At 42.6% G+C, this 12,329-nt stretch overlaps 1 protein-coding gene across 1 annotated transcript in view; it reads right to left on the bottom strand.

The window, feature by feature from the left end:
• Positions 1-9,322: 9,322 nt before the first annotated feature.
• The window catches only part of LOC308294386 (protein FAM3C-like), a gene marked incomplete at both ends in the record, with an annotated part of 4,444 nt that continues 1,437 nt past the window's right edge, over positions 9,323-12,329 (bottom strand). The window contains 3 exons of the mRNA XM_080737118.1: positions 9,323-9,424; positions 10,219-10,345; positions 11,091-11,175. Of these exons, the coding sequence (XP_080593244.1) occupies positions 9,323-9,424; positions 10,219-10,345; positions 11,091-11,175 (314 nt within the window). The remainder of the gene's footprint in view (positions 9,425-10,218; positions 10,346-11,090; positions 11,176-12,329) is intronic.

The raw sequence follows: 12,329 nt of genomic DNA on the forward strand, positions 1-12,329 counted from the left end.
GACCCTAGGCATTGTTTCATTGATTGATTGATTGATTGATTGATTGAAGACATTATTAGAAGTTTGCATAGAAAAAGGTACAGTTTCATTCATGACGATTGTAATGTCTAGTCAGGTCCTCTCATACTGTACACAGCGTAGACACAGTCATTATACATGTGATGCAACATACATAACATGGTTATGACGCACACGCTTTATTAAAGGCAAGCGCCGTTGTTTTGGAGATAGAACAATGGCCAGACTTGTTGCATGCGTTGCCAAGGGTTCAAGCCAGGACCCCCTTGGCTCAGAGATGAAGCAATGACCCCAAGTAGTATAAATACAATTGTGTTGCAAATTAAACTATTCATAGATGACGTGTTTGACTGCACTGTCATCACTGATTTTAATTTAATTTTGTATTTGTTTAGTTACACATTATAGTGTGTTGGGACATGTACTTGTCTGCTCTTTTCCCCTAAACATCAAATCACTTTGCCAAAAATAGCAGATCTACAAGCCCATAACACATAGTGAGCTTGTAGATCCACTATTATTGGAAAAGAGATGTGGTGTTGACTCATTAACTATTTTTGGTTTAATTAATTTGAACATACTGTGTTTGTCTTGTAATTAATTATGCTTCTGAAGAGATTACACTCCATGAATGTCCATGAATTAAATACTGAGGGCTCTCAACGTAAAAAAAAGACTGTAAAAGGTTTTATTTGAGATGTTCCTTTTAGGCAGGGTGTTTATCTGTACTTGTACTGTACTACATTTCAATTGTACAGTTCTCCATTTTTGTCTAATAAAATAAATAAATAAAAAACACTTTTTACTGTTAAATTACAATGTGTCCACAGGCTGCTGCGTAACAAGAGTACCCGAATCATCCCCGTCACCTCCAGCTGCCTCTTGCAACGACGAGGAGCTCAACAAGGTGCTGGGTGGAGTGACCATCGCTGCCCAACATCCAGGCGGTTCTGCTGCCCATGAAGACAGAGAAAGCCACCAAGAAATACATCTGCTTCACTTCATACGTACAAACCCCACAAAGGCTCTTTTAAGAGACACCTACCCTCTCAATTTAAAAGGTTGATTCTATTACTGTCTATACAATACTGTACATTTTATACAAGCTGACTTTTCTTAAGCATGTCCCTGTGGCATGTCTATGTAGCCCGTCGTGGTCATGCCAATTACATACTACAAAAGATGTAGGCTATTGTTAGATTGCATGGCTTAGTGCTCAGTTTATTGTTCCTATTGATCATTTGACACTTTGACTAGGACATTTATAAAGATTCAATTTGACCATTGGCTCTGTACTTTCCTGCTCTTTTCTCCCTTCAAACCAAATCACTTTGCCCAAAATGGGGGCAGACCTCCATTCAGAAACACCCCCACTTAGAAACATCCCCATTCAAAAATAGGTTGGTGTTTAGGTTAGGTTTAGGCAAACATTAGGCAAAAATGCTAAATCTACAAGCTCAAACACGTGGCGCATTGTGGGTGGGCATCACAACGTGTTGAGTGAGTAGATCAAAAAGATATTCTATTATCATATGAATAGGGATGCTAGCGTTTAATTTGTTGATGGTCTAACTTTAATGTATTATTACTTTCATTCAGAGATACTCGGTAATACTGGATGGTTACAGTTTTCTCTGCAATACATGCTATATTAAGTTTACTGTATCCAATAAATTATTTGAAAGAATACAGCTTCTTCATTGACTCACTCTGTAACAAGTCAAACATATCACTAAGAAACTGAAGCATCTTTAAAGGGGTTTTAGTTATGGCTGAATGTTATGAATGCCTCTGGCTCTGTGTTATTTCTAGGAAAGCACAGCAAGTGTGTGTTCTATACTTGGTTTTATTGGTCCAGGTCAGTTGTCAGCATTGGGCTTTCTTAATATATTATACAGTAGCAGGTGGAATTTCAAATTTTAGAGGCAAGGTCACTTGGCCTTTGGTGTTTTTTCTTTCTTTAGTTTTTTTAGGGCACAAATGCCAGGGCAAGAAGGCCAGTTGTTTGAAAGAATTTGTTGAATTTACATATCCCCCGTCACCTCCAGCTGCCTGTTGTCAACAAGGGTGAAGTGACCATCACTCAGGGTGGTGTGCTGCCCAACATCCAGGCTGTTCCTCTCTCCAAGAAGACGAGAAATCCGCCAAGAAATAAATCCTGTGCCTAGAAATAAATGCCTCTGTGTCCATGTTCTGTCAGCTTTCCCTGATGAATAATAATGTTCTTGTTGACACAACTTGACAGACTAGACACCACACGTTTATTCTCCAGTTGTAATCTACTATTTTTGCTGTTACTCATAATTGTCACTTTGGGGTTCTGTGGTTATATTGCTATTTATGTTTAACTTTATATTGTATTAGTCTGGCAGCCACTGATGTGACAATACCTCTATTACTAAACAGACTACAGGAAATGTCTTAGACACAGAAATGTTTTCTATTTTGTTCTTGAAATGTAATCTATACATAGGCGTATTTTGAGAAAATGGGCCTGTTGTTGTGGAATTCTGGATCAGTAATCGATAAGGTAAGTAGGAGACCAGACCATATTCTATGTGGTGATGGTTATGCTTTATGTACATGATATCATGGAGAGAAGTACAATAACACATGTCAGTGGTACGGTAGTTCTGCCAAGAGAACGGGAGTAATCATAGTTATACAACAGTTATACTGTCGTTAGCTGCTTCCAAGGACTGGCTCAATCATATAACAAGATAAGCTGTTCCTAAACAATAGCTATCAGGCATATTGGAGACGATTAGGCTCGTGCAACCTACTGAATATAATGTATTGTAGAAGTATTATAATTGATATTATTGCTTTGCAGGCCCCTGTCACCAACATGCAAAAGGATTCCCCTGAAGCATTAGTGAAAAGCCCATTTTCCACAGGCTCAACACCACACCACACAGCCCACTTGTGCCAGGTTTTCCACTACAAGACTGGGTAGAGTGGTGTGAAAGTGGTACCAAAAAAAAAAATCCAATCTAGAGTAGGTCTGAGCTAGGCCAAACAGGGCCAAACACATCATAATGACTGATCACTCACTGACTTTTCATTTAGACCACCATACTGTATAGATACATGATGATAGATTCTATTGTGTCATAACCACTTTTATAATCTATTATAGTGTATTATAATTATCATAGTAATACATTAATACTTTATATTGTATTATAATCACTGTTATAATCCATTATAGTGTATTATAATTTAGGATAGTTGTAATACAAATTTATATTGTATTATAATGATTATAATATAATCACAGGTTTTCCAATGAGTCAAAATTTAGAAAAATCATTTGAAAATAGCAGATCTACAAGCTCACAATGCAATGCATTGTGAGCTTGTAGATCGGCTATTTTCAAATGGCAGGTATGTACCTTTATATGTCCGAAATAAATGTATATAGGTTTTAAACATCTACAGCAGGGGTCTTCAACGTTTTCAGGCCGGGTACCCCCAAACTGATGGGGAGATGGAGCAGGGACCCGGACCCCCTACCACCTCGTAAGGTGGGGGGGTCGGGGCTACGACATATTTTTTATTTTAAACATGTACAAGTTACAGCGAGCAGGGTGGGCCGTACCACAACCATTTCTAAACAAACATACTACTTATTAACTGAGAACAAATGTCAATAATATGTCAATAGCAATCATGTATTCAAGCTATTCAAAATGGATAGAATCATGATTTATTTTTTAACATAAATGTGGAAAATGGCACAAAAAAAAAAGAAGGAAAAAACATTAATTTTTTTGAAATCGTTTTTTTTTATCAATAATTTCGCGGACCCCCTGCAGTACCTCCGCGGACCCCCTGTTGAAGACCCCTGATCTACAGAGTAATAACCACTAACTAGAATGAGACGGCTCTTTGAAAGGAACGGATCCCAGAGATCCGGCTCACTCAAAAGAGCCATAAATCCCATCTCTACACTCCGGGGTGAATGAGGGGGAGGGGGGGCGGGGTAGGAGCAGCGTGCATCAAAACCGATTGCTTTTTCTCGAGTGCTGCTGGACGACAAGCATTCTGTTTTGAACCACAGCAACGAGAAGCTCGAACCGGGTCTCATTTTGTTCTTACAATACCTAATTCTAAGTTTTGTTTTGCCACTTCCAAACAGCATTCTGAAACGGGCCGTTTTGGACTGTTTTGGACTGTATTCTGAATTAAAAGTTAACACAAATAAAACTGAAACGCAAAGGGCCGGAAAATACACTGACCCCCGACCCACAGGTTGAGAACCACTGCTTTACAGCACTGCGCTCCTCTTCATCTCTGTGCGCCTGCCTGCCTCCAACAGTCCAACCTGTTCCTGGATCCTGGACGCGTCCCATATTATAGGCTCTACCTTTGTCATGCCTGGCCAGCTGGCCTCACAGATTAGAGATCTGTGAACTATAGAATACTAATAGCAACACTTTAACACAGTCAGTGTATAAAAGTTGCAAATTGATTAAACACTTAAAAGTTGAAGACGATGCTTGTCCATTGCTTTTCGACAAAATGACACTGTTGTACGACTGGTAAGTGGTAAGTAATAATGTATCTTCACCACTGTTAGCTTTCCATGTAGCGAAACTGTTTCGTCTGGAAAACGGCGAACTCCAAGGGCGCTGTTATGACTGACTGCGCAAATCTGCATCCAACCAACTGGACGCCATAGCAACCGTTTGTGTTAACGTGTGTGTGTGACGGCATACCAGCGCTCTGGTCCACGTGGTCACGATGACCTTTTTGGGTCACGGAATACGTTGTGTTGTGTCACTATGCTACGTCACGCCAGAGCTTCTTATAAGTCAGCATGATTGGTTCAATATGTCCAGTTAAACGTTGACGTCCACGGAGCGGCATAGCATAGTAGGCTTCTAATCACATCACAGCATCAGCATCATCTAAGCATCACTCGATCACAGCCATCAGACCAGACTGACTCAGCAATGGCCACATCACCAGAGCAGCAGCCACATTTGACAAGTAAACTGAGTGAGATGCCACTTCTTCATCCTACCATAGCAGCGGTGAAGTTGAGTGGATTGCAACCTCCTCCTCATCAGACACCAATTGTCCAAAGCAGGCACCTGCATGGACAATACTTCCCTTCCGTCCCCCTTCCCCAAGGGGGGAGGGTGGTGACATACTATTACATGCCACCTAACAATAACCAGGTGAGCCAGTCTGCAGCAGCTGCCATCGGAGGAGTCATGTCTGCCCCTCAGCTGCATAACCCTTGCTCCAATCCTCCTCAGGAGAGCACGATAGCCCCCACCGCCACCACCACCACGGCACACAGCAACTCTGTGCACGAGCTCCCCGCAACAACAGAGTTGAAGAAGAAGCTCCGTCTGGAGAGCAACAAGGAGTCTGCCAGAAAGTCCCGGCAGAAGAAAAAGGAGAATATGGACGATCTCGAGGACCGCCTTGAAAAGCTGGTGGCCGAGAACAAAGACCTGCTTGTCAAGTTGAAGCACTATGAGAATTTTTGCCAGACTTTTTTACGGTGATAGGCATATGTGCCCACAGCCCAGAGACCAGACCATGGATCTTTGGGGGTTGTTTTTTAGTTATTTATGTCCAATACATTTTCTGACCTCAACCTCCTCTCACCCCTGACCTATAGGTCAATGCCAAATGATGGCCGTTTCGATAGATACGGGTACCACCGGTACCCATTATCAAGTAATAACTGCATGTGCACATAGTCAGAGGACTTGGAGGCCAGTCTATGATCTCAGTACTGTGATGTCACATTGATTACATCTGGGATCTCCATATATGGGCATAGTAGTACTAGTACTTGGCAGCCAGTATTATGAAGTTGTATTGATGACATGAGGGGGTTAGCGGTAGAGATAGGGTCATGGGGAGAGTCGAACAAATGCAACGTCAGTGTGACGCGTGTCGGAAGTTCGGAACAGAATGAAATCCAGGTCATTCTATGATGTCAGTAGTAATGTCATATTCTGATGACATCAGGGTAGGCCTTACCTGACTTTCGCCAGATGGTGGCAGCATTGCGTTGCATTGCTTTACCATCTGGGCTCGGTCCGCCAGCGTTGATAACACTCGGAAAGTCCCGGGCCGGACCAATCAGCGGCAGCTATGGGCGGGCTATGAGAGGCTCTGAGCCAATAGAGTGACGTTGCCTGAGTGCATGACGTTGCCTGTCTGCAACGTCATGCAGACAAGCCAATATGAGTGGTTGGAGTTGGCACTCCCAGACTGTGATAGAAACGGCCACATCCAATCACCTGCTCCAGAAATTCAAAAAATGGCCCGCCCCTTACATAGAGTCTGGCCGAGAGATCCCAGATGTAAGGCAGAGCGTTACGCACTGCTGCAACTATCTGGCGAAAGTCAGGTTAGGGTAGGCCTATTCCTTTTTTTTTTTGGACAACCGCCAATCCAATCGACTTCCCAGTTCCCACTCACACATCACTCCTTCATTCATCTGTGATATACTGTATGCATGCATGGCGTAACCTGACTGCGCCAGATAATGGCAGCAGTGCGTATGCCTGGCTGCATACCGCTCTGCTTACCATCATCTGGGACCTCTCGGGCAGACTCGATGTAAGGGGCGGGCCATTTTTTCAAATTCTTTAGCAGGTGATTGGATGTGGCCGTCTCTCTATCACAGTCTGGGAGTGCCAACTCCAACCACTCATATTGGCCTGTCTGCATCCACGTGGTCTGCAATCAGACTCTATTGGCTCAGAGCCGCTCAGAGCCCGCCCGTAGCTGCCGCTGATTGGTCCGGCTCGGGGCTTTACGAGCGCCCCCGAGGGATCTCATATGGTAAAGTAGGGCGGTAGCCTACGCACTACTGCCACCATCTGGCGCAAGTCAGGTTATGCATGGCGGGTTTGAATAACTTAAACCCCAGGCCATCATGCAGTGCCAACAAGAGCAGACCTGGGCATTTTGCGGCCTGGGGGCCATATGCGGCCCTTTGGTTCACTCTGACTGGCCCTTGTAGGGTTAATGGCAATTTATAAAATAAACACATTTTCTAATTTTACCTCATGCATGGGCTAAAGCTGTATTGCTTTTATTTTGACGTTTTTTTATTCACGTACATATGGATGCAATGCATAAATCAGCATGTATGCGTGATCAGTGGATCATTGTCTCAAAAACAAGCAGGTGGTCAGACTGGTCACAGGTCAAGACAACCTGCCTTACCTTACCCATCAAAAATGCCTAAAGTGGCTAAAAAAAGAAAAGTCGATGCCGATTGCCAGGTTTTCAACAAAAATCAGACTTCTAAGTATTTATTTACTAAAGTCGGAGGTAAAGCCACGTGTTTAGTTTGCGGGGAGCACATCTTGCGGGGAGCACTGCCTTTTGTCCCGGCCCTCCACAATATTTTCAGTTGTTCATGTGGCCCCATGGAAAAAATGATTGCCCACCCCTGAACAAGAGTGTGTATAAAAACTAGACCAGGTCAACCTGGTTGTGCCAGACCCCCTGTCTGTCATCATCATTTATGACATCATGCCTTTTGTAGGCATGTCATCATCATGTCATCATCATATATACCCTTTATATAGAAAACCCGGACAGACAGACCGACATTTGCTTATGTAGGCCTACCCATTTCATGGGTCTGGCAAAAACTAGACCAGGTCAACCTGGTTGTGCCAGACCCCCTGTCTGTCATCATCATTTATGACATCATGCCTTTTGTAGGCATGTCATCATCATGTCATCATCATATATACCCTTTATATAGAAAACCCGGACAGACAGACCGACATTTGCTTATGTAGGCCTACCCATTTCATGGGTCTGGCAAAAACTAGACCAGGTCAACCTGGTTGTGCCAGACCCCCTGTCTGTCATCATCATTTATGACATCATGCCTTTTGTAGGTATGTCATCATCATGTCATCATCATATATACCCTTTATATAGAAAACCCGGACAGACATTTGCTTATGTAGGCCTACCCATTTCATGGGTCTGGCAAAGACCAGGTCAACCTGGTTGTGCCAGACCCCCTGTCTGTCATCATCATTTATGACATCATGCCTTTTGTAGGCATGTCATCATCATGTCATCATCATATATACCCTTTATATAGAAAACCCGGACAGACATTTGCTTATGTAGGCCTACCCATTTCATGGGTCTGGCAAAAAAACTTAGGATGCAGAAAATATGAAAATGTTAATAAAATATATATATGAGCTTGTAGATTGCTATTTTCGGCAACACATCCACATCATAAGTATAAATCAGGTTTAACGTTTTTCTTCTTTTTTTGTGTTGGGCCCCCACATGGCATGTCTTTCAATAACTCCCCATGTCTTCTCTGCATAAAATGAGTCAAGGATTCAGTTTGGTTCATGTTCATTTTATTCTATTCTATGAAAACGTCAGGAAGTCCAAAATATGCTAACAGCAAAGCATGTGTTCAAAACAAAATGGACAAAACGTACAATTAATTTACTGCTTGCTTGTCTTTATTGTTTAGTATCAGAACTGTCACATCTTGACCGTATCTGTACGTATGGGTAACGCTTGTCTTTTTTGTTGATTGACATCACGCTCTGACATCACTGTGATGTCAGGGGAACCAAATCCCTTTTATGCATATACGTGGAGAAGATCCCTGATGCCACATTTGGAACCAAACCACTTCCACTCATGTGTGTCTCTCTCAATATGTGGAGCGGACTACCATCACCTGGATCTCCATATATGTAAAAGTCCATATATGGGTATTCCCCGGAATCCCTTTTATGCCCATTATGTAGATCCCTGATGTCATCAATATTAAGCCCATATCGGCCACCTACCACACTAATAGGATCCATATATGGCCAAGACATACTGTATCTGTGTGGCTGGTTCTACAGACAGGGATCTCCATATATGGGCATAAAAGGGATTGTATTGTATGATGTCAGATGTCATAGACGTCATAGGACTTTCCCATAACGATTAACTGAGTAAGCATGTTTGGGTTCTCCATATCTCCATATACATGGATCTCCATCTATGGATACCAGGGGTCTCCATATATGGGTAACTGGTCCGATATACATCACTGGGCAGATGGTCAAGACATGGCACTTTTCGCCCTTAGGCGTCTTACTGGTGTTAACAGTTATTGTTTATATACAATACAAATTAATTATAAAAATATTAATTAATGAACAAGAAAAGTAACCACAGCTTCCTCTGGTTAGTATTCAAGATAAAGCTGAAGAAAGGTAAACAGGGATGTGAACATTTCACTTTAATTTCTTATAGTAATATCTTCTCCGGCCTCTCAGCATCAGGAACCATCAGATGGCATATACTGAGGGATGCAGCCTTCTAGTTCCAACATCTCCGGCCAGCCTTCGTATTTATTGTTTGCGCCATCACTTTTTAGAAGCTACAACAGATAAAACAGACAGACAGACAGACAGACAAAAAGTTATATGATTGATTGGTTGGTGGGAGGCGGAGAGGTCATGTTAATTCTTTCCTTTACCAAGAAATGTAATGCTGGTAGATAAGTGAATGTTCTCTTGTCTTGTAACATCTATTGATATCAGGCCTGGAATTTCTTCATTTTAGGGGCAAGGCCACGCCTTTGGTGTTAACCATTTTGAGGGCACAAAGGCCAAATGCCAGAGCAGGAAGGCAATCAATAATTAATTGAATGCAAGGGTTAAGGATGATTTTAAATTTGATAAGTAGACTATCTATCCTCAGCCCTGCAACAAAATAAACTGGTTTCTACATGACAAGAAAGAGACAGAGGAGAGAGTGGTACAGTCAGCTGGGGCATTAAGGCCACTGTGGCCTCAGGGTGTGCCATTTTTTGAGGGGCACAAGGCCAAACTGAGGGGCAACGACGGCCATGGCCTTCATGGCCTCCCTGAAATGCCTGCCTTGATTGATATGATTACTGTTAATAATCAATCCTATTCATAATATATAATCTAAATCGGGGGTCCGCTTAGCTGAAAGAGAGAGAGAGAGAGATGAGGGGAGGTTGAGTTGGTGCACTGGTAGGAGGATGAGAGCTAGCTCCTGTTTTATCTTTTTTTTTATGTTATATGGTGAATAATTACACCTGTTTGGTTGAACCAACTTCTGGCCTCTGTACCTAGGAGTAGATTTCAAGAGTGTGTGTGTAATGTACTGTAGTAGCAGTTATGTGGTAGGAGTTTTGGGGATTACCTTCTCAAAACTGGTCTTGACCCTGGTTCCTTTCCCACCAACAAACGCCCAGCTGTCTCTGTAGCCTATGGATTCGACATTAGAACTTCCCAGTTCAGCAATCAGCTTCCGCGCTTCTGCCGTTAATCTGACAATCAAATAGCAAGGGTAAGGGCGTGTTTTTTACTTGGCAGGGGGCAGGATGCAGCCTCATCAGACCTTCTTGACAGAGTACAGGGCACACATTTTATTCAGTCATGAGAGAGATAACTCATACAGGATAAACAGAATAAACAAGTGAGATTGGAAGTGATCAGGAAAAAAACTAATAGCAGACACAAATGGAATTGGAACAATATCAATCTTGGTGCTTGTAAATGGGTTCTCTCTCCTGATTGGAAATTGGTGACTCGCCTGGAAAGTTATTTTCTGTTTACTAAAGGGCCGGAGAGACGGGAAGGCCCCTGTTACTTAAAGGGCCACTTCACCTCTGGGACAACTAGATCTTATTTTATTGTTGTTTGGGACACAATCAACACAATCCTGAGTTATTTTTTTGTATTCAATCTGTGTTTTGAGATATTTTAGTATTTCAGTTGTGCTAGTGATGCATTTTGCATCATATGATGCATTTTGCATCATCATGCTGCATCATATGATGCAAAACGCATCGTGTCCCAAACAACAATAAAATAAGATCTGGTTGTACCAGAGGTGAAGTGGCCCTTTAATTAATGCAAAATGCTGATAATAATGACCCTGACCCTTGTACTGTTGACCATCATTGTACCGTTGGACTTGTTGCAAGTCTGTCTGTTTAAGAACAGCTGTGAAATGACGAGGATATGAACCATAAAATGTGAATGTTTGGACGTGTGGGGGTTGTTGTTTACTTTGTAGAAGGTTCATCGAATGAAGCCATCAAAGCCAGAGAGCCATGCTCCATGTCCTGCAGGAACTTGATGAGAGGTTCGGTCTCTACCACACACACACACGCACGCACGCACGCACGCACGCACGCACGCACGCACGCACGCACGCACACACACACACACACACACACACACACACACACACACACACACACACACACATTTAATCATTTATTTATGTCCACATAAGAGATAGAATACAAGGGCACAAATGTGTAATTATTGTTTTATTGCTATATCAAGTCAATATTGTGTGAGGAGGAATGAACTGGAGTTCAAATATTGATGGTTTAGATGGCTGCCAAATTACATCAAATTACACCTAACTTCTATCCTATTGAACCTATAATGGTGGTGTTGGTGTCTATGTTACAGTATGTTTGGGTAACTCAGGACGTTCATTGTAAGAGCGCTTGTTTTCCACCAGATGGCGATGACAGCCACTGCTCTGCCATTCACTAGTGAAGGCGCTGACGTCACTCGTTTGCGACTCTCTTTCTTTATTTACTAGCCTAGCCTAGCCTAGCCTAGCCTAACCTAGCCTAGCCTAGCCTAGCTTAGCCATTAGCTCCATTGTAGTCACTTGGACAGGGCGTTTATCGTGGGCTTGCCCAGGCCTTACGGCCTGGGCATAAATATAACGATTGCATTCACCACGGCTTCGTAACTCGCGCGGCGCTCCGCCGGCCGCTGGCCTTCGCGCCGCTTGCAATGTCGTGGACAATCGAGCGGCTCCGCCTGGAGGACGACGTTGTGGCGAGCGCTTGCTCCGCCCCGTGCGGCACCACGAGTGCTCCGTTTCTCGACCGTCCTGTTTCTCTAACAAACCGTGACATCTATACCTATGTTAAAATGAATGCGTAATTGTATAAATAAAACATTTAATAAATATGATCGGAGCATATCTTAATTTAAATTTCACACAAATGAGACAATACAGTAAATATGTGGGGAACTGGCCAGGGCCCAGGACCCAGAACTTCATGAATAACAACAGATTCTGTTGGCAAATTCTGATGAATAGATTTTTATGTTCCCACATGCCCATGGTATCATTTAAGCCTGGTAGGTAGCATTACCAACTTTGTAGCATTTTACCTGTTGTAACCACTTTTATGTACTATATTTACTATATTTATTTTGATTTATCCATTTTCATTTCCTTATGAAACAATGTAATATATTAAACCATGCCAGCTT

The sequence above is a fragment of the Nannobrachium achirus genome, assembly GCF_963921795.1.
Source record: "Nannobrachium achirus genome assembly, chromosome: 11".
In the NCBI taxonomy this organism is placed as follows: domain Eukaryota; kingdom Metazoa; phylum Chordata; class Actinopteri; order Myctophiformes; family Myctophidae; genus Nannobrachium; species Nannobrachium achirus.